Consider the following 26612-nt stretch of genomic DNA (forward strand, 5'->3'; position numbering starts at 1 on the left):
GAAATGAGTTAAAATGCCAGACTGAAGATATTCTTTTGGGACTAATATAGTTGGTCTGCCTCTTTAGAAAGTCCGCATGACATTGACAGGTTCAACAAACAGTGAAAGCTACAGCACACACTGTGGTGGTCAGACTGATATGATTAGGGATCTTATTTAAAGGGGGGGTGAAATGCTCGTTTTCACTCAATATCCTGTTAATCTTGAGTACCTATAGAGTAGTACAGCATCCTTCATAACTCCAAAAAGTACTTAGTAGTTTTATTATATTCATTAGAGAAAGATAGTCTGTACCGATTTTTCCCGGAAAAACACGACCGGCTGGAGGCGTGACGTGTGGGCGGAGCTAAAGAATCACGAGCGCGAATAGGCTTTTGCGTTGAGAGCGTTTGGAAGCTGTGACTTTACCGTGAGGGAAAAACCATCATCCAAAACAAACCATGGCTTACAGTCAGATTCAGCCGTTTATTTATGATCCAGAATCAGATGCCGAGGCTGAAACAGAACGAGAGCAGCAGCAGCAACGACTCGCTCCGAGCGGGGCTCGAACCCGGGTCTCCGATGGGAGGCGGACGCACTAACAAGGAGGCAGAGATATTTGAAGCAGTTTTACTCACCGCCTGCGGTTCCAACACATGATCGTGACCCTTTTTCGTTGGGATTGCATCATCCTTAAGAAATAAACGATACGCAAATCCGTCGTCAAACTGGGCCTTGTTTGTAAAACAAGCATCTTCGAAATGCAGGGAACAAACAAAAACACTTGCACAACTTCATTGATGCTCTGTAAAAATAAACTCCATCCACTGGTCCCTTAATGCTGTTTTTTTTGGTAATCTGTGCAGAGTTGTCTTGCCCTGGCAACCAAAAACACACTTATTTTGTGACTTTTCGCGACGCTCTCTCTCTGATCAGTGAAATGTCTGTCTGTGCTCAGCCTCGCTATACGGGAGCACGCGCTCTTCCGGGAGAAGTGCCCTAGGACCCATATAAGGAAATTCCGCTCCATCTAACGTCACACAGAGCCATACTCGAAAAAAACTTTCCGAAACTTGTGACAAACCGGAAGGAGTATTTTGGGAACAAAAATACTCCTTCAAACATACAACTTAATTTTTGAAACTTTGTCCATGTTTAGCATGGGAATCCAACTCTTTAACAGTGTAAAAAACTCAGTATGCATGAAATGGCATTTCACCCCCCCTTTAAATAATCTTTAGTCACACTTTCTTTACTAATGTTGAGATTTGATGTTGAGGTTACCCGATGGCCAAAGCAGCACAAAGTTTGGCAAACTTCCCCCACTTCTTGTTCGTTAGATATACCATCTGGAATAATATATTCCTCTTCTGAATAATAAAATCCTCCCTTCTCTTATTTTAACTAATGAGCAAGCCAAGTTGCCCACTGAAGCTTTCTGGACAAGCCTGTTTTGCAGCCTAGTTCAAATAAATGGCCTTTCTGTACTACAGGGGGAGGTTTGAGTTCAAAAAATTGGAATGGATCAGCTGGGACATTTTGGTCGATTGCCATTTTAAGCTCCACTGTTTGCTAGTGCGACTAATTCAGATACCAGCTCATCTAGTGTTAATGAATTTCTAATGTGAAGTTTTTAATAGCTAAATGCCAATGGCAGATGTTGAGCATTTTCAAAATGAATATGACTCAGAGTTTAGTTCACACTACAGCTTACATAAATTCTATCTGTCAACGAAAAAAACTCTTATTTGGCGGCGAGGGCAGTGTGAGATGCTGGGTTGAACGGTACACTAAGAAATCAAATCAGCAAAGAGAACACAAAGTTCGTAAGTGAGCGAACGAGGAGGCGAGAGAAAGGGGCCATGTCACACACAAATGTTCTGGTCAATGCGCACTGAGCCACTCAAGAACAAATTGTACGTGCTTTTTACGAAATTAGTGGCCTGCTGAAGTCAGTGTCACCCTGGGCAAAAGCACCCATTCCTGACTCTGATTGTGCGTGAACAGACACACGAAAACATCAGTGCTAGAACAGCTCCAGGGTGTGCTATCTCTGCTCTCCTTTATCCATGATGCCTTTGTGCACTTATAACCTCCTGCCTTCAATCTATATGCCAGAATGTATTTGTGTCTACATTGGGGCAGTTATTGTTTTTACATTCTGCTCGTATCTTCATGTTGTTCATCTGAGTCACTAGTCATCCGCCTCTTCTTCTGGATCGCCACAGGGCTTTTGTCCAGCAGTCTTGGTTAAAGCATCTGCTTTAGTTAATATGGTTGAAACACTTCTTTCTCGAGTTCCCTTGCTTTCTCCCCCATTTTTATCACATGGCTGAAACCATGAGAGATGCTCCCAGATGTACGCGATACTACACCCTCAGACAAACTGGCATGAGAAGAAGGCTAGTCTGTGTGTGTGAGAGAGATATGATTGTAAGTGATTTGGGCATCTCATAGTCAAGTCAAGTTGCCTTTATTTGTATAGTGTTTTATACAATTAACAATACTGACTGTGTTAAAGCAGCTTTACAGGGTCAAACAGGAAATTTGTTTGCCAATTAGTCGAGAGAACAATAACAAATTAATTGAATGATGTTTATACCATTTTTTGATGCAACTGCATGCTGTATTTTTATTTGAAAATAAACAAGCTGGAAACACTCTAAGTGGAAAACTTTTAGTGCTTTTCAGTAGTATTAAGCTTCAAATGTCAACTACACATCTTATTGGTTTCTTCTTTAAATGATAAAAAAGTTAATGATATTATAATGTTATACTAAAACTAAAATCAAAACATTGGAAAAACCATTAAGATAATATGTAGAAAGAAAAAATGCATCTCAAGCATGCAGAATAATGTAAATGGACTTTGAATGATTAATTGGCACTTTGAACGATCGCGTAATTTTGGCATCCATAATTGTATTCGCGATTCGAAATTTGATGAATTGTGCAGCCCTACAGTGGGGTGCTGAGGGTCCCGGACTGTCAAGTAACTCCAGCTGAGAGACCCACGGCGGACACTTGGAAACAAGTCACTGCCAGTTTGGACTGCATTTATATAGTGCTTTCAACACATGGCCATCCAAAGCGCTTTACAATTTGCCTCACATTCACCCATTCACACACTCATTCACACACCGACTGCGGTGTCTGCCATTCAAGGCGCCATCCAGCTCATCGGGAGCAGCTGGGGTTAGGTGTCTTGCTCAAGGACACCTCGACACTTGGTCAGGTGGAGCCGGGGATTGAACCACCAACCTTCCGGTTTGTAGACAACCTACATGAACCACTGAACCACTGCCGCCCCTGTATAAGTATAAAAGTTGTATAAATAAATGAACAGTGCTTGAATGTGTTCCAGTAATTATTGCTATAACCAAATAAATGAGGAATGTTATATTTTCCTGGCTCATCTTTAGTATCATTATTGCCTTTTAAACAACTTATTGCAAATTTTATGTTGAAATTTTATTTGTGGTGGGGCATTTCTTTTGTGTTGTATTGCCCACACAGTGTGCTCATTCTTTCAACTGCTATTCAGTTTGACTATTGACCAATGTGGCCCTGCACAACCGTTACAGGCTTATGTTCTCACAGTTTGTCTGACCATAGAGAGTAATGGGATTTTTTCCTGTGGACCAGTTGACTTGTAGGTCAGTGTAGTGAGAAATCGGGTCTCCATTAGATGCATTGGCTCAGAAAACTTTTAATGGGAACTCTCTTTAGTGCCTGATTACATTCCTTATTAAATAATATTATTATATATGTAGTTTGTTCTAATAACTATGTTCTAATAACCATTTAATGTCTAAGTAAGGTTATGTTCTAGCATAGTATAACAATACCTGATTATTCTGATAACTTAGCTATTACATTACACATTTGCACTGATACTGTATGTAATTGCAACCATTTTAAAAGTAATTATTAGAGAAATATACAGAATCAGATATTTCAGTTATTAATGATGACAATGTAATTATGTTCAATTATTGATTTGTTATTAATAATATTATTATCATTATTTTTTCAAGTAAAATATATTACATTAAATGTGCAATTTGTTTTATGATGAACCATATAGTAAGCAGTCATATACATATTTTAAATTAATGTTGTTTATGTGTATTTAGTGATTTATGAGATAAAAAAGAAAAACAAAGATTTATGTGGAGAAAAAAGTAATCTATGCCAGCAAATTTATGCTTTGAATCGTGACGTACTGCCCTTAGACCCATTCCACTTATCTATTTCACATTCACAGCAGTTTTACGGGATTGCTCCCTCTCTGAGCTCTGCCTGGCAATCTCATTGAAAATGATTTGTGTTCTAGCAGTGAACTTTTTCCCAGCAGCCTTCTGGGTTGTACTTCTTTCTCTGCCGCCAGCCGCCCCATTCCATTTCTCCTGCTATCTGCTTGAACACACATCTCCTCGACGAACGTTTTATTTTAAGAGCACTGCAGAGCACATTTCAAATTGACTAAGACATTAAAATCATAACACAACCGCTTTGGGTTTCGATGGGTCTGCATAGGTCCAGTGCTCTCTTTTAGCCCCCTGCCCTCTCGGCCCATCACACTTTAAAACACTTATATCTTGTATCTGCTTCAGTTATTGTGGAGGGTAGACAGTGAGAAGTGTGATGAGAAAGTGATTGGATGATTCCACTCTGAACCACTCTTCCCATCTGTTACAAGAGTTTCTTGAGTAAGGAGAGAGAGGGATGCACATGCTGGCTAATATTTAATTATTCAAAGTGTCGTTTCAGGAAAGCGTACTCCAACAACAGAACCCATTTCCCAGCATCCCTAAAGAGCTGCAGAGATTGCACAATTTGCCAGTAGCATACTGATTATTGCTTGTGGAGGTGCTTGTCAGTTAGCCGCATTCATCTAGGTGCATTTGTGTAGCTTCCACATTTCTCCAAATGCAGGGATGGAGGTGGGTTTTACTATATTTATGCATGTTAGAATCTACATATTTAGTGAGCTTGTGTGGGAAGGCATCATTAGCTGGGAAGTAAATTAAAGACAAAGTGAGTGAAACGGGGGTTTGGGGCTATTTTTCATTTGTACATGGTTGTTGGTTTACTCCCCCAGAATATGCGAGTAATTAGGCTGCATTAGTGGTGTTCTCTCTGTGCCACAGAGGAAAAAACTGGGTAAATCTTTCCCATGGTTAAGAGTTGGAGTGATGCATTTGATAATGGAATCTGGCAGCTCTTCGAATGCATTTAATGATTTGTATAAATCATCTATGCTGATTGTAAGAGCCATCGGGAGTGCACATGTATCCTTTTTTTTTCTTTTCAATGAACTTCAGAATTTTTGAAGCCATTTTTTAGTGGCATAACCACTCACACACATAGAAAACATTGCAGAAAGGTCATCCGGTTGGTTAAATTAGAGGAAGGTATTGCAGTGGCTGTATGCATCTAGATTTCATTCAGTGCTTTACACCTCAGAGAAGTAGTGAAATGCAAAGTATTTCCGCATTTTTCTGAAAGCATGACAAATGTGGTAGCCCATTTTAAATTAGAGCCACATCTTGTGACATTATCTGCTAATGTTCCTCATTTTAACTTGAGGTTTTTGAATATGGAAAATAAACTGAATTAGACATGTGGTCTTATGCTTCATGAAGAGGAAAAAACAGTATTTGGTCTTGACTACACATGTCACACAGACTTCCAGTGAAGAATATTATCAGAGAGTCAAATTATAAAGCAGACATTCGATTTAAATGCAAAGCCATAAATCACTCAATCGCATTAGTGGCCAAGAGCAATATCTAAAATTGCTTTATGAAGTTAGTGGTCTGTAAATGGCTCTATGTAACACTTTAGGACAGAGAGTTCCACTGAAATTGATATGAAATATGGAAGCTGCCTGCAGTATTATCATGAATAACTATCTACTTGATCTGCTTGGTAAGACAAGATGAATCGAATACTGTTTCCAGGTCCAAGCTTCTATGCCATTTCAAGTGAAAAATACTGTCTCAGCAGCCATTTATGAGCACTGTTCTTTTGTGCCACACCTTTAAGTTAAGCTTTTAAGCAGTCACGGTGTACACTACATTTTCCTGGCTAGCTGAGATTTCAGCAGATAAATGTTAGGATCATGAATTTTCAATAGTACTACATCATACTATGAATTTATAATAGCACCATTTGATCGTCTGAGATTGAAAAAGCGTTTGGACACGGAAACTGTGATGTATGACGTTAGACTTAACAACTGGACTGGGAATAACTACTGAGAACTGAAAGCAGCAGCATGGGAAGTGCATCAAGACAGAGTTTTGTCTCCATTCTTTGATTTGGTTTCTTATTTGTCTCTCTGCAGAGCAGCTCGAGCATTTGGAGAGTACCTTTCTCACACGCACCCTGAGAACCGCAACGGATCAGGTTAGGTCCATTCCACCTCATGCCAAGTCTTTTGTCTCCTCTTATTTGCCTGTTCTACAATTTGTGAAGTGCTTGAGTGTATTAGTACTTGATGTAGGAAAGCATCATCCTTTAGTTTTAACATTAATTGCACTTCTGTCAACTCACCCAGTCATCCTTTAATTGATCATTAACGGTGAGGTTCATTGGCACCTGTTGCTTTGCGGAGACAACATAAAAAAATCTGATTATCTCTGTCCCTTTCTGTCTTTCACTCCAGATCATTTGCTATCTGACACCTTCATTGGGCAAGACACAGACTCCCCAGACATCAGCCGATTGAACAACAACAACAGCCTCCAGCCATACTCCCAACACACTCTAATAGTCAAGCCCAGTCAAGAAGAGGTTCAACCAGGCAGCCAGTCTGCACCCCTTCCTACCAGTTCCAAGCGACGTTTCTCAGTAGAACGCAGCCTTTCTTCTGAGGACCAGCATCATCAAAGGTGTGCAGAGAGCTCTTTGAAGCCAGCACGGGTCTACACCATTACTAGGGAGCGAGATATGCTTGGGAGCCAGGGAAGCAAGGAGAGCCTGGAGCTCGAGGTGCTGAAGAGGACCACAGACCCGCCCAGAACCAACGGTCCCTCCAATTTACGTGGCAGCCATCATCGAGGAAGCCACCATCATGGAAACAACTGCCCTACCCACCAGCATCACTACAGCCATCCGCCTCTGACGCAACCTTTGCAGAGCTCAGGAAGTGCCCATAACATCCGGGACTGGGGCTCAAGAAGGAGCAGGTCAAGGGAGGATTGCACGCCGGATTGTGTGGACTGCATTCGGCCACACTGCCAGAGCCAGCGTTCTCTAGACCTTGAGACGTCACCACATGATGGTGGCAAACAGCACAAGAAGTTGGAGAGGATGTACAGTGAGGACCGTGTGTCCTCTGAGGATCGAGGTAGGAAGAACATCACCATCACTGAATGGTGTATTGTGAGATTTACACTGTACCTGCTACTTTTCTTAGGCTATCTTTCTTTCTTTCTTTTTTTTCGTAGAGGATCACACTAACAGCTGGTTCCCTAAAGAGAACATGTTCAGCTTCCAGACTGCAACCACCACCATGCAAGCGTGAGTAAACATGGGAATTCAGTGCATCAAACATCTCTCTCCTCCTGTGTAGGCTTGGTCTATGAAACAGACGTGTAATTTAACTATCCTGACTCATGTGTGTGGGATGACAGGAGGTATTCTTTCTCTTTGTCCTCCGCTTCCTCTTTCTTTCTTTCTTTCTTTCTTTCTTTCTTTCTTTCTTTCTTTCTTTTCCCCTCTTCACCTTCCTCTAGCTTTGGCTTTTGTTTCTTCCTCTTTACCTGTTCTTTTCATTCCCGTTTCCCCACATTTCTCTTTGCCTTATTTGTTCTCCTACTTTAAATTTCTTTCTTTTCCGTCCTGTTTCCTGTCTTCAATCTTTTTTCTTTATGTTTTTCTTTTTCCTCTTTTTTTTCTTTCTCTTGTCCTTCAACTTTTCAGTTGAGTAAATTTAGGCTCCATTATACTCTGTGCTCAGATGCTTCTGATCAGCCTGAATGCTTAATTATCACCTGTCGGGCAGAAGTCTTAATCACAGAGCCCACTGGCTGAGCCCCCCACTGAGGTGTAGTCCGCCTCCCTCCAGCCTTCATGCTTGTTGTCTCCCCCTCAACCTCACTGTACCCTCCTACCTCATCTTCTGGTGTCAGTTCTCCTTGCCTTTCCCCTCCCACTTTATCCCTCTCTGTCTGTGAATACTTTGCTATCTCTGCAGCTACTTAAATCATTTTCTCTTCGGACTTATTCGTTCGCCTTTTTGCTAGTCTCTAACTGACACTTTCCCTTCAAAATCCTTAAAATTTGTGTGAATCGTCAGTGTTTTCTCCCAAGGTTGGCTGTAGAGCTGCCACTTTTTTTGATAATTGACTGTAATAGATAGTGATAAAGCATTAGGTGATCCTTTCATAAGACCTGAGCCAATGTTCATATTTGAAAAACACTCTGTATTTCCTGTGTACTTTACCTTTTTACTTGCTTTTCATGTGTTTTCTTGTGATGGTTAAAGCACCTGCTCTCTCTTTCCTCTTTTTTATTATGCATTTTTTTCCTTGGCTCCAAAGAATATCGTGAGTATTTCTTTCTTATTAACCCACTGTTTTAAAATCAACGCTTCTCTCCATCCCCACCCTCTGCTTCACTGTGCTGCTGCCTCTCCTGTCCTGTGTTAACTCTCACTCCACCAGCATTAGACAGAGTGTTTGAAGTTATAAAGAAACTGTCTCACACTGCTCAAAATACACCAATACCAGTTGTGAGTCACTCAGGTTAGTATCGTTATTAATCACATTTCAACAGCCTGTTTGTGGAACTACTATGGTGGCATAACCTTTGAAGTTTTCTGGGTTTCAACCACAAATTAGTTTCTAAAGCTAAGAAATTGTCTCCTACTAATTTTTTATTATTATTTATTTTATTTTACTTTTATAGAAAAAAAATAAAAGGACAGGAATCAAACAGCAGTATGTTGATGCTTTTGCAGGTGAACAGGTGAACCTAAGACAGAATTAAAATAAAACATACTAGCATACTACTCCTTTCCCGTTTATTGTAAATGTCTTTAAAGAAACTAATACACACACACACACACACACACACACAAACAAAACACACTTAGAGACCATAACATAAAACATTTTCATGCACGCTGATAATGTACAAAAATGCTAATGTAGTGTCTAAATGTACCCAAGCACACAAGTAAGAATAAAGTAAAATACAGTTTTAATTAGATAAAATAATGTAATTGTCCATTTTTGGTACTGAATAAACTACAGTCAAAATCTCAATTCACAATGCTGCCTTAAAATGTATTTTGAACATAAGAACATAAGAATCTACCCACCTTTAGGAACAGCCTTTGGGAGTCTGCCTACGATTTCCTAAAATAAGAACTAGGTAGACAGTTGACTAGATTTTGGAACAGAGCTTGTGTTTTTACTATAATGCAAGGTGTGTGTGTGTGTATGTATGTGTACATGTATATATATATATATATATATATATATATATATATATATATATATATATATATATATATATATATATATATATATATATATATATATATATATATATAATGGTGACCTGGCCCAGTTAAGGAGGAATATGGTGATTGCTGCTGTCACTGTGTTAAATATTGCACAAAAAATATATAATTTTAGCCTGAGTATACCCCAGAAAAGTCACTCATATCAAAATCTGTGCGCAGTGTTCCAAGACCATCGCCAATCTGTCAAGGCTCGGAAGGTTTTCAGGATGCAGTCACATAGACACATCCACATGCAATTGCGTGCACACACACACAGACACACACACACACACACACACACTGTCAGAACATAGCTTCTGGGCTGTCGTTAACCTCATCTACTGAGGACAGTGGTTTGATTTGACATCAGTTGTGTAACATCAGTAATGATGGCTGTACCTTCTGTCACCCTGTGAAAAACAATAGATGCTCAGCAAATATGATAACCACTCCCACAAAGATGTTACATTTTCCTGTGAATTTATCCTCTGTGCTGGTTGTTGACTGAGTGTCTGTTGCACTTGACTTCGCTGTGGTCGTAGTGTTTAGTGTGTCCCGTTGACCTGTGGGTGGTGATCACCTGTTGTGGTTTGAACCTTCCTTGTCACTCTAGATTTTTCCTCTTGCACTGCTCCCTTTGCACACACACACTTGCACCTGTAACATTGTGACCGGTCCCAGCAGGGCTTTCCGTGGAATTGCAGAGAGAAAGAGGAGGAAAAGAGAGCAAGAGGCCACCACACTGATGGAGAGGTACTGTCTTCTGCCCCTAATGTCCTATGCCTCAGCCCTTCCCTCAACACACAGTGGAGAGATGGTGTTTGTCTTTTGTGTTGTCTTGTGTTACTGTAAAGTAGTATTATGGTGTGTGTATATCCCCTCAGATCTTTAAAGTCCACACTCAAATCCTGCACACTACACGTGAGGATCTGCTTTTCGCTCATGGCACACTTCCCTGTGGAGTCGTGATGCTAGGCTTACCAAGCAGAAAGCCAGAAGCAGTTTATTGATCTAAGTCCAGGGATTTCTATAAAAGCTGGTTTCCACTTCAGACTAAACAATATAAGTGGTAATTGTAAGAGAACGTTTAAAATAAGAAACAAAGTCACAATTGTTAGATATACACTACTGGTCAATAATTATTGTTATTTTTTATTTTTGTAAAGAATTTAATACTTTTATTCAGGGTGCTTTAAATTAGTTTTGTTAAATCTAATAATAATTTCAAATGAATTAATTATTCTAAAATTTTCCATTTATCAAAAAATCCTGGAAAAAAAATGGGTTAGTTTCCATAGAAATATATTTATATTTCTAAACCAAAACCTAACCCTCGTACAAGTGTATGATTATTATGCCATTTGCTGTTTCCTACAATATAAGTAATTTCATGTTTTACTGCATTTGATTGAAGGTAAAACCTTGACCTGTACACATACAGCACCTGGGTATATGTGTGCATGTCTGTCTGTGCTTGGCTGCTTGGATCAATAAGCCAATCGAATAACCAAAGGTGCCGTGCCTGGAGTTTGTTAATCGATACAGCTGACAACTGAACACTTCGGGAGTTTCGCTTATTGGTCTGCCGTCACGCAGTACACTAATGCCATGTGCACCATGAGTAACTCAATAGCCAATCTCATTCCGCCTGGCTTAATTGGCTTACATATTTAAAAACACTTGTTCACCCGGTAAAACCTAATTGGTCTGCTGGCAGATCATCAAAATGATGATTCTGAATTGCAAGAAAGAACGCAGTGTGCAGTGCTCTGAAGGTAAACTGAATGGACAGACGTGATTCTCCTCTTCCCAGCAAAGGTTTAACAGAGTTCAGCTCTCCTGTGGTAATTCAGGAAGTTCTGCAGAAAAAAAGGAAAAAATAACAAACAAGAAAAGAGCAGACTCTGAATGTAGCTTTTAGTGTTCTGCAGAGATCCCATGACACTGCTGAACAGCATTACCGTAGGTGTCTGTCTCTGTCCTCTGACTGTGGGAGGGTTGCAGATAATTGGTTACATCCATTATGATTAAAAAACAGCTGCACATGAAATGATTTGTTCACTCGGAATAGAAAATTCTGCCAAATTCACTCACTTTTATGTCTTTAAAAACTTGTTTGAGTGTCTTTCTTCTGTCAAACACAAAAGAGCAGTTTTATATTGCTAAATAATAATAATAATAATAGTAACTTGTTAATTCAGTGAGCTTTTAACTTGCTTCAACTCTATAATTGAGTCAGTAAGATGACTAGTTGGATCAGACCTGTCCAATTCGTGAACAAATCATTCTGGTTTTATGAATGCCATCAAATGATTCCGATTCGGAAAAGGGCATGGAACTAATAATAATGGAATTAGAATTGAGTGAACTATCTTTTAAAACTCATAGTATTTTGGATTGATTTTGGAGTTTTTTTATCGGATGGAGAAAGTGGAACACGCACTAAATCTTCTGGCACTGATGAGTTATTTCATAGAAACTTTGATCTGTTTCTGTTCTACCGATTGAATGGCTGTTCTTAAGAAATGTGTGATGTTATATCATTTGCAATAAAAGGAACCATTATATATATGCGTGAGGATCAACATGTCACACTGCAGCGATCTGACTGATCGCTCTATTTTCAGTACACTCACAAATGAGGATTAAGATCATTAGAGTGTTTCATTAAAAATGGCCTGCTGAAAAGACATAGTTCTCTTGATATGATCTTCTATTTTTGAAACTTGATGAAGATTTGCACTCTTTGTCAGCCGGCACAATGACTTTGACAGGAGTTTAGAAGGATGTCAGAAAGACGGACATAAAGAGATAAGCATCTCTGACAACTATAAAGATGCATTGTCACTGTGCTCTTTTTAACCATTTCAAATATAGCAGCGATATTTAAAAAAAGGCCTTTTCTCTTTTGTAAAATGTTCACAGTAGTGAATTTGATTAGAGGCTCAGCTACCTACTGTAAAAAATTTCCTCTGCTATACATCAGTGTACTGCAGGAATATTAGTTTTCTCACAGTATATTTAACATGCTTCCACAGTGCTGCTTTCTAAAATTGTGATGTTGTGCAACTGCATTATGCCTGCAGAAAACAAAATGCTAACTGTAAGATATGGGCTGCATGTTATGTGTGAGATTATGACGCTGTGACCATCAGTTCTGCTTTTTGTAAAAGCCAATTTGCCTCATAATTTCAACCCTAACCCAGCTCTCATTTATTTTTTAAGGCTCCACATTGACTGTATGAGCTGCTCTATTATTTGTTGGCAAATGAGGAAAGACCACCTACCTCTCTACAGCACACTCTCCCACTGTACTACACTACAGTGTAACCATGGTGACATGATGCATGGAGAACAAGTGTTGACTGTTAACGAGAAGAGAGAGTCTGTCAGTTGAAAGAGTGGGTCAACTGAACTTACTTTCATTCTCTGATGAGGCTGTTTGTAGTGGTCAATTTTCTGTGAGTGATTTTCTGAATTTTCTGGTTTGAAAGTTACCAGAACTGCTGTAATGAGAACATGAAGCACCAGAAAGCATTTTTTGTACTTTCTACAAAAGTTATTCAAATTGTTGCAAGTTTTACTGGGATAATGCTCTATCACTGAAACACCTTTACCTTATAAGCAAGATGTATATAAATTTAAGGTTCAGTTTCTGTGGGTTTATAATGACACCGATTTGCATATATATATCTATAGATATAGATATATATATCTAAATTGAGGTCTTTATGAGTCTCTTTTCCTGATTTTTGATCATTCAAAGGTAAGGAAACAGATTCAAAAACAAACAAAAAAAATATTTCTGTAGCTGTAAAACACTTTAAGTGGGAAAAGAAATACTTAAAATACATTTAAGATTTAAATACTGAGTTTTCTGTTATGTTAAGTTATACGCACCACTGGTGGTGGTTGAGGAGGCCCCCCCCCCCCATTTAAAGCACATTATAAATGTAATTAATTGAAAATTAATGCATGAAACGGATATGATGTATATTAGTCGAGCAAGCAGTGATGGACAGTAAGCCAGGACTTGATTTTGTCCGTCAGTAATTGATAGGTTGGACTGTTGTTGTTTGCCAATTGTTGTGATCAGATCTGAGTGAAAGAAAGAAATGATTGTCCCTCCCTCACGCCAGTGAACATTTCATCAGAGATGAGATGTAATTGTGTGTGTGTGTGTGTGGGGGGGGGGGGGGGGTGATTTAATTTATGAAGGAATATGGATTATTATTATTTATTTGTTTAAATGTGCACTGATAAATCATTTATAATAAACACTGCAATATTCCATAGTAAATAAGAATTGTCATTTGGGATTCCATGATGACTTCAAGCTAATATCTCAGACAGTGTGCTTGAGAGTACAGTAATGAAAATATCTGAATACACAGACCCACAGATGAGTAAATGTTGTGATTCTAAAGCCTGAAGCAATGTCAGAGTGGGACAAACTGTTCATTTCTGCCTGTTTATTACAGAAGAACTGTGAGGAAAGGAGATTTGTCTGGAGTGCACTGAGATTGTATAACTTCAAACACTCATCCATAATCAGCCATGCTAGTGCTACCATGTATAAATGGATTGTTTGAAAGTGTATTTAACATTTCCATTTTTGTCTCCTCTTTCTTCATCTCCCATTTTTTCTAATGTTTTCCCCTACTTATACTTCTTTAAAATCCACTGTGCTTCTGCAAATCCTTTCTATCCCAGAAACTTCCGGAAACATCTGAGGATGGTGGGCAGCAGGAGGGTGAAGGTCCAGAGTGAGTTGTTTGTAGACGTCTGTGTGTGTTTGTGTGAGCGTGTGAATGAGTGTGTTAATGCTTATGGTTGTGTGTATGTTCTTAATACGTTTGTCTGATTTCATCTGTATATTTGTGCAGTTTATATTTTTTAAATATGCAAACATGCCATTGCTTGCCAATAATTCATGGTGTCGGGTGAATTATTTTCAAGGGTTACAGATACATCTGGAAAAAGGATGAAAACAAAACCATTTGGTGCTCTTGGTCTGAAATACAGTTGGTGATGCTATTTAGTGTTGAATAATTCCTCCTTGTTAATAAGAGTTACAGAGTCAAATTGAGTCTCATTTTTAGAGCTAGTCAGCCTAAAACTGAGAAATCCTCAAACGTGTCACATCCCAAACCCAGGACAAGAGCCCAGAGTGTGTGTTTGTGTTGAAGAGCAGTGTGTGTGATGCTTTCCTCCTCTGCTTTGTTATAAGCATATGCTGATCGCAAAGCGAAGAGTTTCAGCAGGTCCTGGAGTGACCCCACACCCATCAAGCCTGATTCTCTCCATGACTCCAGAGACAGTGAGTCCTCACACATACACAGTCATGCTGTCTCTTTTTCTGGATTTCACTACATGCACGTGATTGGTCACGCACACAAAACACTCATACATGTGTGAATCTTACAATGCCTGTTAAGAACATCTCCAGGCCTCAGTCTAAATGAATGCTTCAGCTCACCAATGCTGCAGTAAAAACATGAGTATTTAGAAATATTATTACAGTTTAAATTAATGGTTTGCTATTTAAATATATTTTAAAATGTACTTTATCATTATGATTGCAAAGCTGAATTTTCAGCAGCCATTAATCCAGTCTTCAGTGTCACATGATCCATTAAATCATTCTAATATGTTGATTTGGTGCTCAAGAAACATTTCCTCTTATTATTATTAATGTTGAAAATTAATGTTTAATATTTTGTGGAAACTGTGATTGTTCTTTATTCTTTGATGAATAGTAAGTTAAAAAGACAACATTTATCTAAAAAATCTCCTGTAACATTATAAATGTCTTTTTACTCTCACGATTAAATCATTGTAATTCATCCTTGCTGAATAAAACAACAAACCTTTGTATTTATGTATATATATATATATATATATATAAATTTTCCTGTGGCTCAAGTGGTAGAGCACTGCGTTAGAAGTGCAAGGTTGTGAGTTTGATTCCCAGGGAACACATGTTAGGTAAAAAAAAAGAATGCACTGTATTAATGCATCTTCTGTATGGATTTATTTATTTGTTACATTTACAGTAATTGCAATTAGATTTTTTCATATTACAACAATGTAATTTGTAGTGTAATGCAATATAATGTCCTTCAGTTTAATAAAAAAAAAAAAAAAAGTTAAACAAAATCTTAATATGATATTTTCTTAAGAGGCTTCTTAAGATTCATCACTCACGTACACACATCAGCATCTGTGCGTATGTGTAAAATGTCTGTTTACAATGAATGTACCCTGCTGTCTATATGTGTGCTTTCTTTTTGTGTCCTATATTATTAAATGTGTTATGTTCTCACAAACAAGCGGAAGAGGTTATGTTGGGACAGGCACGACAGAATGCATGTTGATAAGACCTAACATCTCATTGGTTGTTAATGTGCTTGAGTTTCTGTGTATTTGCATATGCCCTCTTCCCCAGGTGCAGACCTCCAGGCATCGTCTGGCAATCTGGATGAAGAAGACTATGATGATGTCGACTGGGAAGAAGAGAGAGAGTTGGAAAGAGCAGCCTGTGAGGGCGACGACTTCATCCCACCCAAAATCATGGTATATGCATCCTTCAATCATTTTCACACGAGCCAACTGCCTTTTTATCAACACAACATCAGATCCTCATTACATATAGCGCAGCTGTTCGATCATCAGTGGGCTCATTAATAAGAGTGTTTTATTCATCCTTGTTTTTTGAACAGCTAATTTCATCAAAAGTACCAAAGGCCGAGTACCTTCCCAACATCATCCGTCGGGACGACCCCTCCATAATCCCCATTCTCTATGTGAGTATAATTGAATGATGCAGTCATACATGGGATCAAAGGGAATCAAAGTTTTGATTATCCAGTAAAAAGCACAGCTAATGATGTCTACCAGTCAGCTCTTGCATGCAAGTTTCAGTAGTGTAAATCATCATTGTTTGAAATTGCTGCTTTGTAATGCTGAGCTAGTGATGTAGTGCTTGTATTATGCTTGAATTATTTTCAAATAAAAACGCCATGTGATATTTACCAACTGATGATTCCTGTTGCAGATTTATGCAGCTTTTTATTAATGAGTCATTCATGCTCGCCCTGTTTTTTCCCTGCAGGATCATGAACATGCCACCTTTGATGATATACTAGGTATGTGTTAATCGGCCAAACCTGATGTTTGTTCTTGCCGCTTGTTTACTACGAAAAAGCTGGACTGTAATTTCAAATGATTCCCTTGCTGCTCTCTCTCTCTCTCTCTCTCTCTCTCTCTCTCTCTCTCTCTCTCTCTCTACTTCTCTGCTATCTGTCTTCTCTCATCTCTCTACTCTTCAGAGGAGATTGAAAAGAAACTTACCGCCTACAGAAAAGGCTGCAAAATCTGGAACATGCTCATCTTCTGTCAGGTTGGGAAAATATGTGTGTGATTATTTGCATATCCTGCTTTTTCACAAGTCTGCATGTGGAGTATTTATGTACATGTTATTTCGCAGTGTGTAAATTGGCTCTCTGTATTCTCTAGGGAGGTCCAGGTCATCTCTACCTACTGAAGAACAAAGTAGCCACATTTGCCAAAGTAGAGAAGGAGGAGGACATGATACAGTGAGTATTCACCTTCACAAAACAAAGTGAAGCCTTTTATATCTGCTTCTTTTTGTTCTATTAGTAATTGTTCTGCACAATAATAATAAAAAAGTGAGATCATGATGGTGGCTCCTTGAAATTAATTAATGGATGCAAACTTGTCACCTTTTGGTGAAAATTGCCTTTTTGAATCCAAAATAGGTCATTTTTGTGAGCTGATTTAAAAAAAAAAAAAAAAAAAAAAAATGTTAACGCAAGCTTTTATTTGGTTTGCAGTAAATGCTGCTCCACACTGCTGTGACTTTGCTTGCATTTGAAAATGCATTACACTCAACCATCTTTCCAGATTTGAAATGAGAATCATTAAAGTCACTCTTGGCTTTCCACCAAAATAAAAGTGCTGTGGTTGACAATTTGAAAACAAAGATATTAAGATGAATACTAGTATTAATTTATTAGTATTAGCAGGTAATATACACTATTTTTTTATTGGTTTCATTTATATACATTTTTATAATTGAATTGAATTGAATTATTAGAATATAATATTATTATTAGTCATACTGAAATTTGAATATGACATACTAAGTCTAGGGAGTGTTGTTCCCTGTATATCTTCATGCTAAAATTGACTGTCAATCCACATTTTAAAGTTCATTTTGTAATCCCACCCCCCAGGGGAGTCACATCTTTATCTTTTTAACACTTTTTAATTGCCTATTAGATACTCCTGTTGCTTCAAATTTTGCTTCTTACTAATTGCAAACAGAAAAAGTAGAATGTTCACATGATTATCAACAATCCCTAATACATAACTTTCTCCGATTGGTTCTTGCGCTGTCGCTGACGGACATGAATCGACATGAATTCTCATTCGCTGCTCGATTGAACTGCTTTTATAGTTTTAATAATATGTTTATTTGTAATGAACAGACTTAAGTGCTTTTTACATTTGATGATTTGTTTTTCTTATTTAAATGCTTTTGTTTAGATTTTAAAAGAAATAAGTAATGCACTATTTGTTTCTTATATTTGTTCTGCTGTTGTTGTTTAATATTTTTTGCATCTGTTCGTATATTTAATAACAAAGATACAAAAACAATGCCTAGATTGTGATTTATTAACCCTTTAACTGCCTGCTCAACCAAATGGTTGATTTGTCACTTTATGGTAAACATAGAAAAGCTAAGCTAATGTTTTCAGATAATCCTTTCTGCTGTCAGAATGTACTATTTGCTGAGAAATATAACTTTCTGATCATTCATTATAGTTCATATTTTCTGATTTCCATAGTATGTGTATGAATTCCGGTACTTTTGCCATAAAGTGACATATCAACCATTTGGTAGAGGCCGATATTTTAAAAATTATGGGACGTGTTGAAAAAAAAATACATTGAGTGTGGTAACTAATGACATAAGGAGATAAGAAATGCAAACAAAAATTTTTTCAAATGCTTTTTTCTTGGTAGGGCAGTTAAAGGGTTTTAATATAGTAATTATTATTTAGAAAAGAAGTGGAGGAACGATGCAATGGTGTTAGGTGATTTTGCTCTGGAATCTTTAGAAAACATGAATTCGATTTTTCTCAGATCTGACTTTGATGACTTCGTCGACTTCAAACGGATGTAGCTCAGTCGCTTTTTGTCTGATTCCAACAAATCACTTGGCTCATTGTGAATCATTGTGCCAGCACAAGTCACATATATACGTGACAGCTTAAGTGATTACTATGAGAATGTTCTAGTGTTTTCGTGGTCTTTGCCATGTATAATTTATTCAGAATTTGAATGATGCTTTTGTTTTTCATCCTGCAAAGAGGACACTTTTAAGACACTCTTCATTTACTGATGAATAAAACAGAAATAAATAATTCAAGGTCACTTGAATCACTTGATCACTTCTCAGATCATTTTGGATGTGTAGACTACTAAAAGATGGCATTCACTTCCCAGCATAAAATAAATATGATATATTTCAGGTGGATTAAATGAAATTAATTGTGATTGCAATATAAAGAACTGTATAGCCTTACCTTGTAATCATTCTGAGCTTTTGTTTGCAGGTTCTGGAAGAGACTCGGCAGATTCATGAGTTTATTAAATCCTGAACCCAACCTCATCCATATTATGGGCTGCTATGTGCTCGGTAATGCTAACGGAGAAAAGGTAGATAATCACATCTGCTCACCTCCATCTGTGTTTTAACCCATGTTTTATGCCATAGGCTTTTGTCATGAAGACAAGACAGGAAATTATGAGTGGTGAGAGATGGGGGGGGGGGGGTGTGTAAGAAACAGAGGAAGACAGGTGGGAGTGTGTTCAGGGTCAGGCAGGGATATGATGGCAGGAGATGAGGGTGCCAGATTGACAAGCAACTGCTCTGTGACTGACAGACAGGCAGTCTGTCACCCCTCCACCCCCGTACTTCTCTGCAGCATATACTCTCACGCATGCACACACTCCAACATGTACACACACGCAGTCTCTCAGCGGCACATACTGACAGTAGTCTCCAGCCACTACAGCTCTGGACATGTATTCAGTCGTGCCAAGCTGGATATGGGCTTATAACTGTGGGAGCATGTTTCTGCCACAGGATTAAAAAATAACTACAGGGAATAGCAACTTTTTATTGCACTATTCAGTCTTTTTTCTCAATTGTGAGATCTTAACTTGCAGTCGTGAGACATAAACTCGCAATTCCGAGGAAATAAGTAAATAATTATCTTTTTTATTTTTTATTCTTTTTATTCTGTGGCAAAAAAAAATTATATATATATATATACACCATTTTATTGGATTATACTGGATTATACTGAATAATTACCATGGTATTTACATCATACTTCAAGGTTCTTCAAAGAATACAGTGGAACCATATTGTCATGTCCAAAATACAGATAAATCTGATCCAAGCCGCATCTCTACATGGAAATATTTTTGGAAATATGTTGTAGTCTGATTTCAACTTGTTGTCTTCATTATTCAGGAAGCTTCATGGCTATGAGATCATATATGTATCAGGCTTGTAAACAGATGTGTCTGAATGCACTCGTATGAGACATTAGCTGTTTTGAAGGGTCAATGAGTGCATGTGCATATTGTGCATAATGTTTCCAACATGCAGGTTGTCTGATTTGCTGATGAATTGCTGATTTTTTTTTCTCAGTTCTCAGTCCTCTCTTTTCACATCTATATGCAAAGTATCACTGGTTATTTTTAAGCATAGTAAATATTCCGCAACAGCATTATTCTGAATCTTGACAGCACTGTGGTGCAACTGTATGACAGACACTTTGTAAACACATTTGGATGCAGTCTCTTGATTAAAGTACATGCAGCCACTAATTGAAGTACACATGACCATGATGCACAAAACTTTTCTTAGAGTCTCTTAGAATTTCTGCCACATGAGCATTTCATCCAAGCGGTATAGGAAGGCAGGTCTACAGAGAGAAAACTGAAGTAAATGGGAAGAAAGAAACATGGAGGCTTTTTTCGCTTCATTTAGCAATTTTCTCCCATGGTCCTTTCAGCACTGCACTGCTACTTCTGAAAGGGGAGAGAAAGAGCTTGAGTGAACTTGCTATACTGTATACAGTCTGACCAGGTGCACCAAGCAACCCAACAGCTCTGTGCCTTCTTTTTGTGTTTAAAGGAATAGTCCTGCACAATTTAAAATGCTATCAATCATTTATTTACCCTTAAGTCATTCCAAACCCGTATTAAATTTTAATATGGTATATATTTCCATTCAAAAACAATAATTCATAATGCATGCTGAGAACAAGAAACTAAGTAGAAAAATGGTCCTCTTACAAATCAATTTATCTTAACTAGGGTTTTCTGAGTAACAAAGGCATAATATGCAGATAGTACAGATTACTAGATGTGTAACTAAAACCACCAAATTGTTGTACACTAAGTAAAGTCAACTAAAAAGTGTTAGTATTAGTTTTAGATTTGTCGGTCATGATGAAAGAGGATTCTTAGTGCGAGCACTTTGGTTTAGTAATGATTTAGAAATGGCCTGACCAAAGAGCCAGACACCCTTTCCTTCACTACAGTGGAAAGAGATTGATTAGCTGAGCACGGATTCATGAGGCTTTCTGTGGCTTTCGTGATCGATTAAAGAGGTGGAGAGTAGCTTCTAGAAAAAATGCCAGATGAGAGATTATACTGACAGCGACCAGAGAAACAGAAGTCAAAGGACTGGGAGGGGAATGGCAGGAGGCAATTAATTCACTCTGACAGGCTTTGTCCGGATATGAAGGATTCTCACTGACACATCCAGACCCCCTCTAGCGGAGGTCAATCACAGCACAGCAGAACACACAGGTTAACACTCCTCCGGGTGTCCTGTTCAGCATCTTCTGGTTTATGATGCACATACATCACTTTATGGCTCCTATTAGCAGTCAGTGACATTATTAAGTCAATCGGAGTGGAGCTTTGGATAAAGATAAAGATATTTAATAAATAAAGATATTTAATATTTTAAGTCAATAATAAAAATCATTATTATTACTCAATATATTCAATGTTGTGTGTATAAAATCAAAACAAATAATAAAAAATATATCGCATTACATTTGCATTCATTACATGATGTTATGTTTCAGATATATTGTTTATAAATATTATATCTACATTATCAACTCTGCTATCTGAACTGGTATCTGGTATCTGCATAAATTATTGAAAAGGTTGTAAACTTATCTGTACTCTCTGAATATTGTGAGCAATGCTGAAGGAGAAAGTGAAACAGCAAAACTTTCTCTCGTCCTCAGCTTTTTCAAAACCTCAAGAGACTGATGAAACCTCATGTCATTGAGTTTAAGTCTCCTCTGGAACTGTCAGCTCAGGGTGAGTGTACTGCACACACACACACACAAACTCACACACACTACATACATGACCAATCACACATTCAGACACACAAGCAGTGAACAAACTATTAAACATGCATTTCAAAAAAACAAAGCAAAGTATGGTGTATCTTATGTGCCACGTGAACTCTGAACCCAACTCTTATCCATGCCACAGCTAATGATTTGACAGTAATTATTCTCCAATTAAAACCTCATTATTATCTCCCACTGTTTCTGTCTCTTCATCGGACCCAGGAGGCTCACTTGCCCCCCTCCCTCCTCTTCCATCTCCTTTTGTCCCCTATGGACTCTACACAGCTTGATTCGCACTGTTGAGGATAATTACCATTGTTTTAAATGGAGAACTGTATTTAAAACACCCACAAATGCCTATAAAGGCTTCCTAATGAAGATCTATTTTACATAGCGGAGGGTTTGGTAGATGTGTGACATGCTGCCTGTGATTTTATAGTCAGATATTTTAAGGAGAGCTAAAATTGCTGTGCTCTCTCCACTCTCAGGTAAGGAGATGATCGAGATGTACTTCGATTTCCGCCTCTACCGCTTGTGGAAGAGCCGCCAACACTCCAAACTTCTCGACTACGATGACCTTCTGTGACATTGTGGTTTAAGCAGCCCAAGAGGCAGGTAGCTTTCTTTAGGGCCCACGCGGCAATGTTACCTCCAGAGAGAGCCTGGGCGGAAAAGCCCTGAGGTGGAAGGAGGAAGATGAGCCTGCGGATGAAGATGGCTGACATTGAGAAGACGTTCCAGTTCTCTGCCCTCAAATGTTATGAGGGAAAGCAGCCATTACTGTTAGGTGCTGTGTGTTCAACCCATTCATTGAGCTTTCAGCCTGAAAGAGAAACGTTTGGTAGATATCTGCAGGTCTTCACTTTTAAGCCTGTGAGAGGTCTAGGAAATGACGTTCAGGGTCTTTGAGAATTGAAAAAGCTTTGTTAAGAGGGAGGAAAAATAAAACAGATTTGTTTTTTAGTATTTTTGAGTAGCTCTTTTTGTGGTTATCTAGCAGGGACAGTGAAACAAGGCCATTTAACCGTGAAAAGGGCCTTGAGGTTATTGTGTTATTCACTATCTACAAATGCAGGATAAACTGTGGAACTAAATACAGTATCTGTTGTATTTACATATTCAGTCTAACTCTATAAAATAACTACTGTAATTTATCTTTCAGCATAACATGCACTGTTTTAGTTTTTAAGGTATGGTGGGGTTTTTAGGATTCATTAGAGGGAATATAACTCAGGTTTCATTCATTTAACTGACCTCTCTCTGTACTGTACCATCTTTAGATTGAGAGAGAGAGAGAAGAGGAGGTCGAAAGAGAAACGTTTTTTCAATAGAAAGTTGTTCTGTCTGAATGATTGCGTTAACTTAGTGGCACTGAAATAACACTCACACTTTATATCTGTATCAGGAGCTTTGTGTGTTCAGATGTTTGGATTTCTATACAGTATACTAATGTACTGTATGTGCAACATTAAGGCATGTAATAATGGAGCTCATTTTAGATGGCAGATTTTGTCTTTTAGCTTCAAATATTTTCACAATTTTCTAGCATCTTAAAAAGAAAACATTGATTAAGATTTTAAATTGATTCATTTTAATAGACAGTAATATAGACACCATTATTCACTGCGCTCAGATTGCGTCATGTTTGTGTATTTTATCTGTCTGTTTGTTTGTCAGATGCATCTGTCAGTACTTTACGTGATGTCAAACTCCGTTTTGTGGCGTTTTCTTTGTAGGTGGAGGATAACTGATCATTTTCCATTTCTGATAAGTCAAAGTGCAATTGTATTTGCAATATTTATCTTTTCAATATTAAGTGGTACTGAATGTTACTGCGATCCTGTTTTAATGTCAAGATTAGTTTTTTTTTTCCATAGTGTACAGGATAGTACGTTTAGCCTTTAAAGTGGTTCTCTGTGGAGGAAAATGTTCTAGTTGGTGTGTGGGTGTGTTTTGGACGCACCAAACATATAAAATAGGAGATAGTTGTAATCTTTAATCATCACGAGTGGATGTTCAAGTGCAAAACAGCAGCAGCTGGTGCAATAGACAGTCTAAAGCATTTCGTAAAAAGCTGCCAGATAGAAAAAGTGCAATGTGGTTAGTGTCTCTGGGGTAATAATATGAAGATGAGAATGCATTGTAATATTCGGTGGAAGCAAACAGCATAAAGATCCCTAATATCGCTATATTTAGAGCATAAAGTTGTAGTTAAAATTTGCAGTTGTGGAGAGTATGTGAAGAATTACACATATACCCATATCTGTGCTTGTGCTTTAGAGATACAGACAGGGGCACTGAGATGTGAAGGATGCATCTGTGTGTGCCTTGTGTTGATCCATCACATCTCTTTTCATCTCCGACCACTCATGCAGACACCCTGAAAATCAAATAAAGCACAAAATTTATGTATCTGTTGGGCCATTGGGGAATGGAGTGCGTTATGATTAGATCAATTCAAAACAGCCGTACCGCTTCTTTACTGTTCATGTGATTGCATGTCTTTAAATGGCTTCATATTTTATTATCCAAACTCATTTAAACTTGTGATCATTTCTGCACTGTTTCTACCAAAGTCAGTGTATGCTATAATGCCATAAAATAGCTAGAAATTAATATATATGATCTATGGGTGTAAGCATTTGATTTTCTTGTCACTGATTGAGCTAATGGCATGTGAGAACCATAAGGACTCAGCAAGAGCTCTGAGGATCATGGAGCCATCTGGATTGGCGGAAAGGTCTTTGGCAAGTCAGGCATGAAACGTGACGTGTGAAGACCCCCCTACCCTTGCAATAAGATGTTTAGTGTATGCCGTATGCCTTCATGTTGACTGCATCATGCATCAGAAAGTCATTTTATGTATTCATTGTTATGCATCATGTTAGGCGGCTTTTAGAAAATGAAAGAAGTGTTGGTGGAAACATGCATGTGTGTTTCATTCCTAACTAATCCATCCTTGTGGATCTCTGGACACTATTTTCTGTAGCAATAGACATTGTAACAGGATCTGTATGTTTTCTAGGACATACTACTCTAGAATACTGTTGTTTGAATATCTTTGTATGCAGTTTATGTTTCCTGCAGCATCCGTTTTATTTTTACCATGGCCACTGGCTTTGCAGCACAACGGAGAGAGACATGGGGTGTCATTGAGCTTTGGGCAATAATATTTGAAGGCTTCAACCAGTTTCTCTCTGTTAACTATACAAATTAATCACAAACTCGATGTGAAGAAATGAAAAAAAAAAGGTTAGTTGTGATGCTAATTCAAACAATAATTGGTAAACTCTAAAATCGATAAGGCACTGAAGTACCTGAAAACACAATATTACAGTTAGTTCCCTTTAGAGTTAAAGCAAACCTAAAGGTTTGATATGTTGATATTAAAGAGAATTTGAGAAACATCTGCAGAATGTTCAAATGGTTCTGGTGTGGTATTAATGTGTTACCTGCCTGGCAACAGAAAAGAGCCAGATTTTGACCTATAGAGCAAAATATTAAGAACAATACATTAATATATCTTTTTTTTTTAAAGCAATATTTTATTTGATATTATTGGTTATATTATTCTTGTCCTGTGTCTCTATGCTGGCATCCTGCTGTTAGAAATGGTTCATTTGATTAAATGCTGAATGATTGACAGCATCATGATCATTAGACTCTTTGTCTTATGGTGTTTTTAAGAAAAATATATTTTCCAGATTTGGATTGTCTCTTTAATTTCTCCAAAGCCTGACAGGTGAAGCTAATCATTTTTAAGCTTTGTCAGTAGCAATGAGAATACTTTAAATAGCCTATATTACAATATATAGAACATATTGAAGATTGATGACTGTAAACATGTATGGTTTTCTTAGTCTGGCTACATTGCCAGTATATGACATTATAGTGTTTAGTTCAGTTAAATGGTCAATATTTCTTCAGCAGATTGGCTCAACTTGTCAATTTGCTACTTTAAAGGATCGAGCATGAGCTCATAGTTTCTATCTCTTTAGCTCAGTGTTCACAGCATTTAATATGAGACTTTTTTAGGAAGGTAGTTAAACTGTTTGTTTATCCCTGTACAACCTCTTCACAGCAATGTACACTGGAAATGTTTCCTAACCTGTTTTACAGTAAAAAAAAATAAACCCAGTTTTAAGTGGAATTCTGTCTCGAGTCTTTCTTTCCCTGAACATGATTTTTCTCCCTCAATAAACAAGTGACCAGCTATATCCAGAAGGAAAACGGAGATAAATAAAACATTGGTGCTATTTACTGAGATTTACCCTTTTCTCAATCTATCTGTGATGGTCTCTAAATGCTGTTTATAAAAGACCTCCTGTGACTCTACCTAGAATAAGTGGTTTGGAGTATAAACCTGTACACACATGCTCACACAATCACACACACTCCGTATGGAAGTAGCCTGGGCTGACAGCAAATAGTCCAGGGGAATCGTAGTCCTTCTCTCATGAGCAAAAAGGTCTGGTATGAGTGTGAGTAATAGAAAAACGACTGTGCTGAGATTCCCTGTTGGACAGAACAGAAAGCCTGACACAAAGGTTGCCATGTGATTTCATTAGATGCTGGACAAACCACTGTACAGCATTGAACTAATCTACACCAACCTCCCTCTGTGTCTT

The 26612-nt window shown here is 37.9% G+C and overlaps 1 protein-coding gene across 4 annotated transcripts in view; it reads left to right on the forward strand.

Moving 5' to 3' along the window:
* Window positions 1–26134, forward strand: part of LOC113073780 (NMDA receptor synaptonuclear signaling and neuronal migration factor-like) — a 29741-nt gene extending 3607 nt beyond the window's left edge. Inside the window, exons 2-16 of one of the 4 annotated variants that reach the window (XM_026246548.1) lie at window positions 6332–6393; window positions 6653–7336; window positions 7437–7509; window positions 8532–8537; window positions 10184–10252; window positions 14213–14265; window positions 14730–14819; window positions 15948–16075; window positions 16222–16305; window positions 16614–16647; window positions 16831–16901; window positions 17018–17097; window positions 19144–19246; window positions 21871–21946; window positions 22473–26134. In XM_026246548.1, coding sequence (XP_026102333.1) covers window positions 6332–6393; window positions 6653–7336; window positions 7437–7509; window positions 8532–8537; window positions 10184–10252; window positions 14213–14265; window positions 14730–14819; window positions 15948–16075; window positions 16222–16305; window positions 16614–16647; window positions 16831–16901; window positions 17018–17097; window positions 19144–19246; window positions 21871–21946; window positions 22473–22570 — 1711 coding nt within the window. In that variant the 3' untranslated portion in view covers window positions 22571–26134. The remainder of the gene's footprint in view (window positions 1–6331; window positions 6394–6652; window positions 7337–7436; window positions 7510–8531; window positions 8538–10183; window positions 10253–14212; window positions 14266–14729; window positions 14820–15947; window positions 16076–16221; window positions 16306–16613; window positions 16648–16830; window positions 16902–17017; window positions 17098–19143; window positions 19247–21870; window positions 21947–22472) is intronic. The other 3 variants (XM_026246556.1, XM_026246555.1, XM_026246558.1) reach the window with 3 other exon arrangements.
* The last annotated feature ends 478 nt before the right edge of the window (window positions 26135–26612 follow it).

This window comes from Carassius auratus, chromosome 5 (assembly GCF_003368295.1).
Source record: "Carassius auratus strain Wakin chromosome 5, ASM336829v1, whole genome shotgun sequence".
NCBI lineage: Eukaryota > Metazoa > Chordata > Actinopteri > Cypriniformes > Cyprinidae > Carassius > Carassius auratus.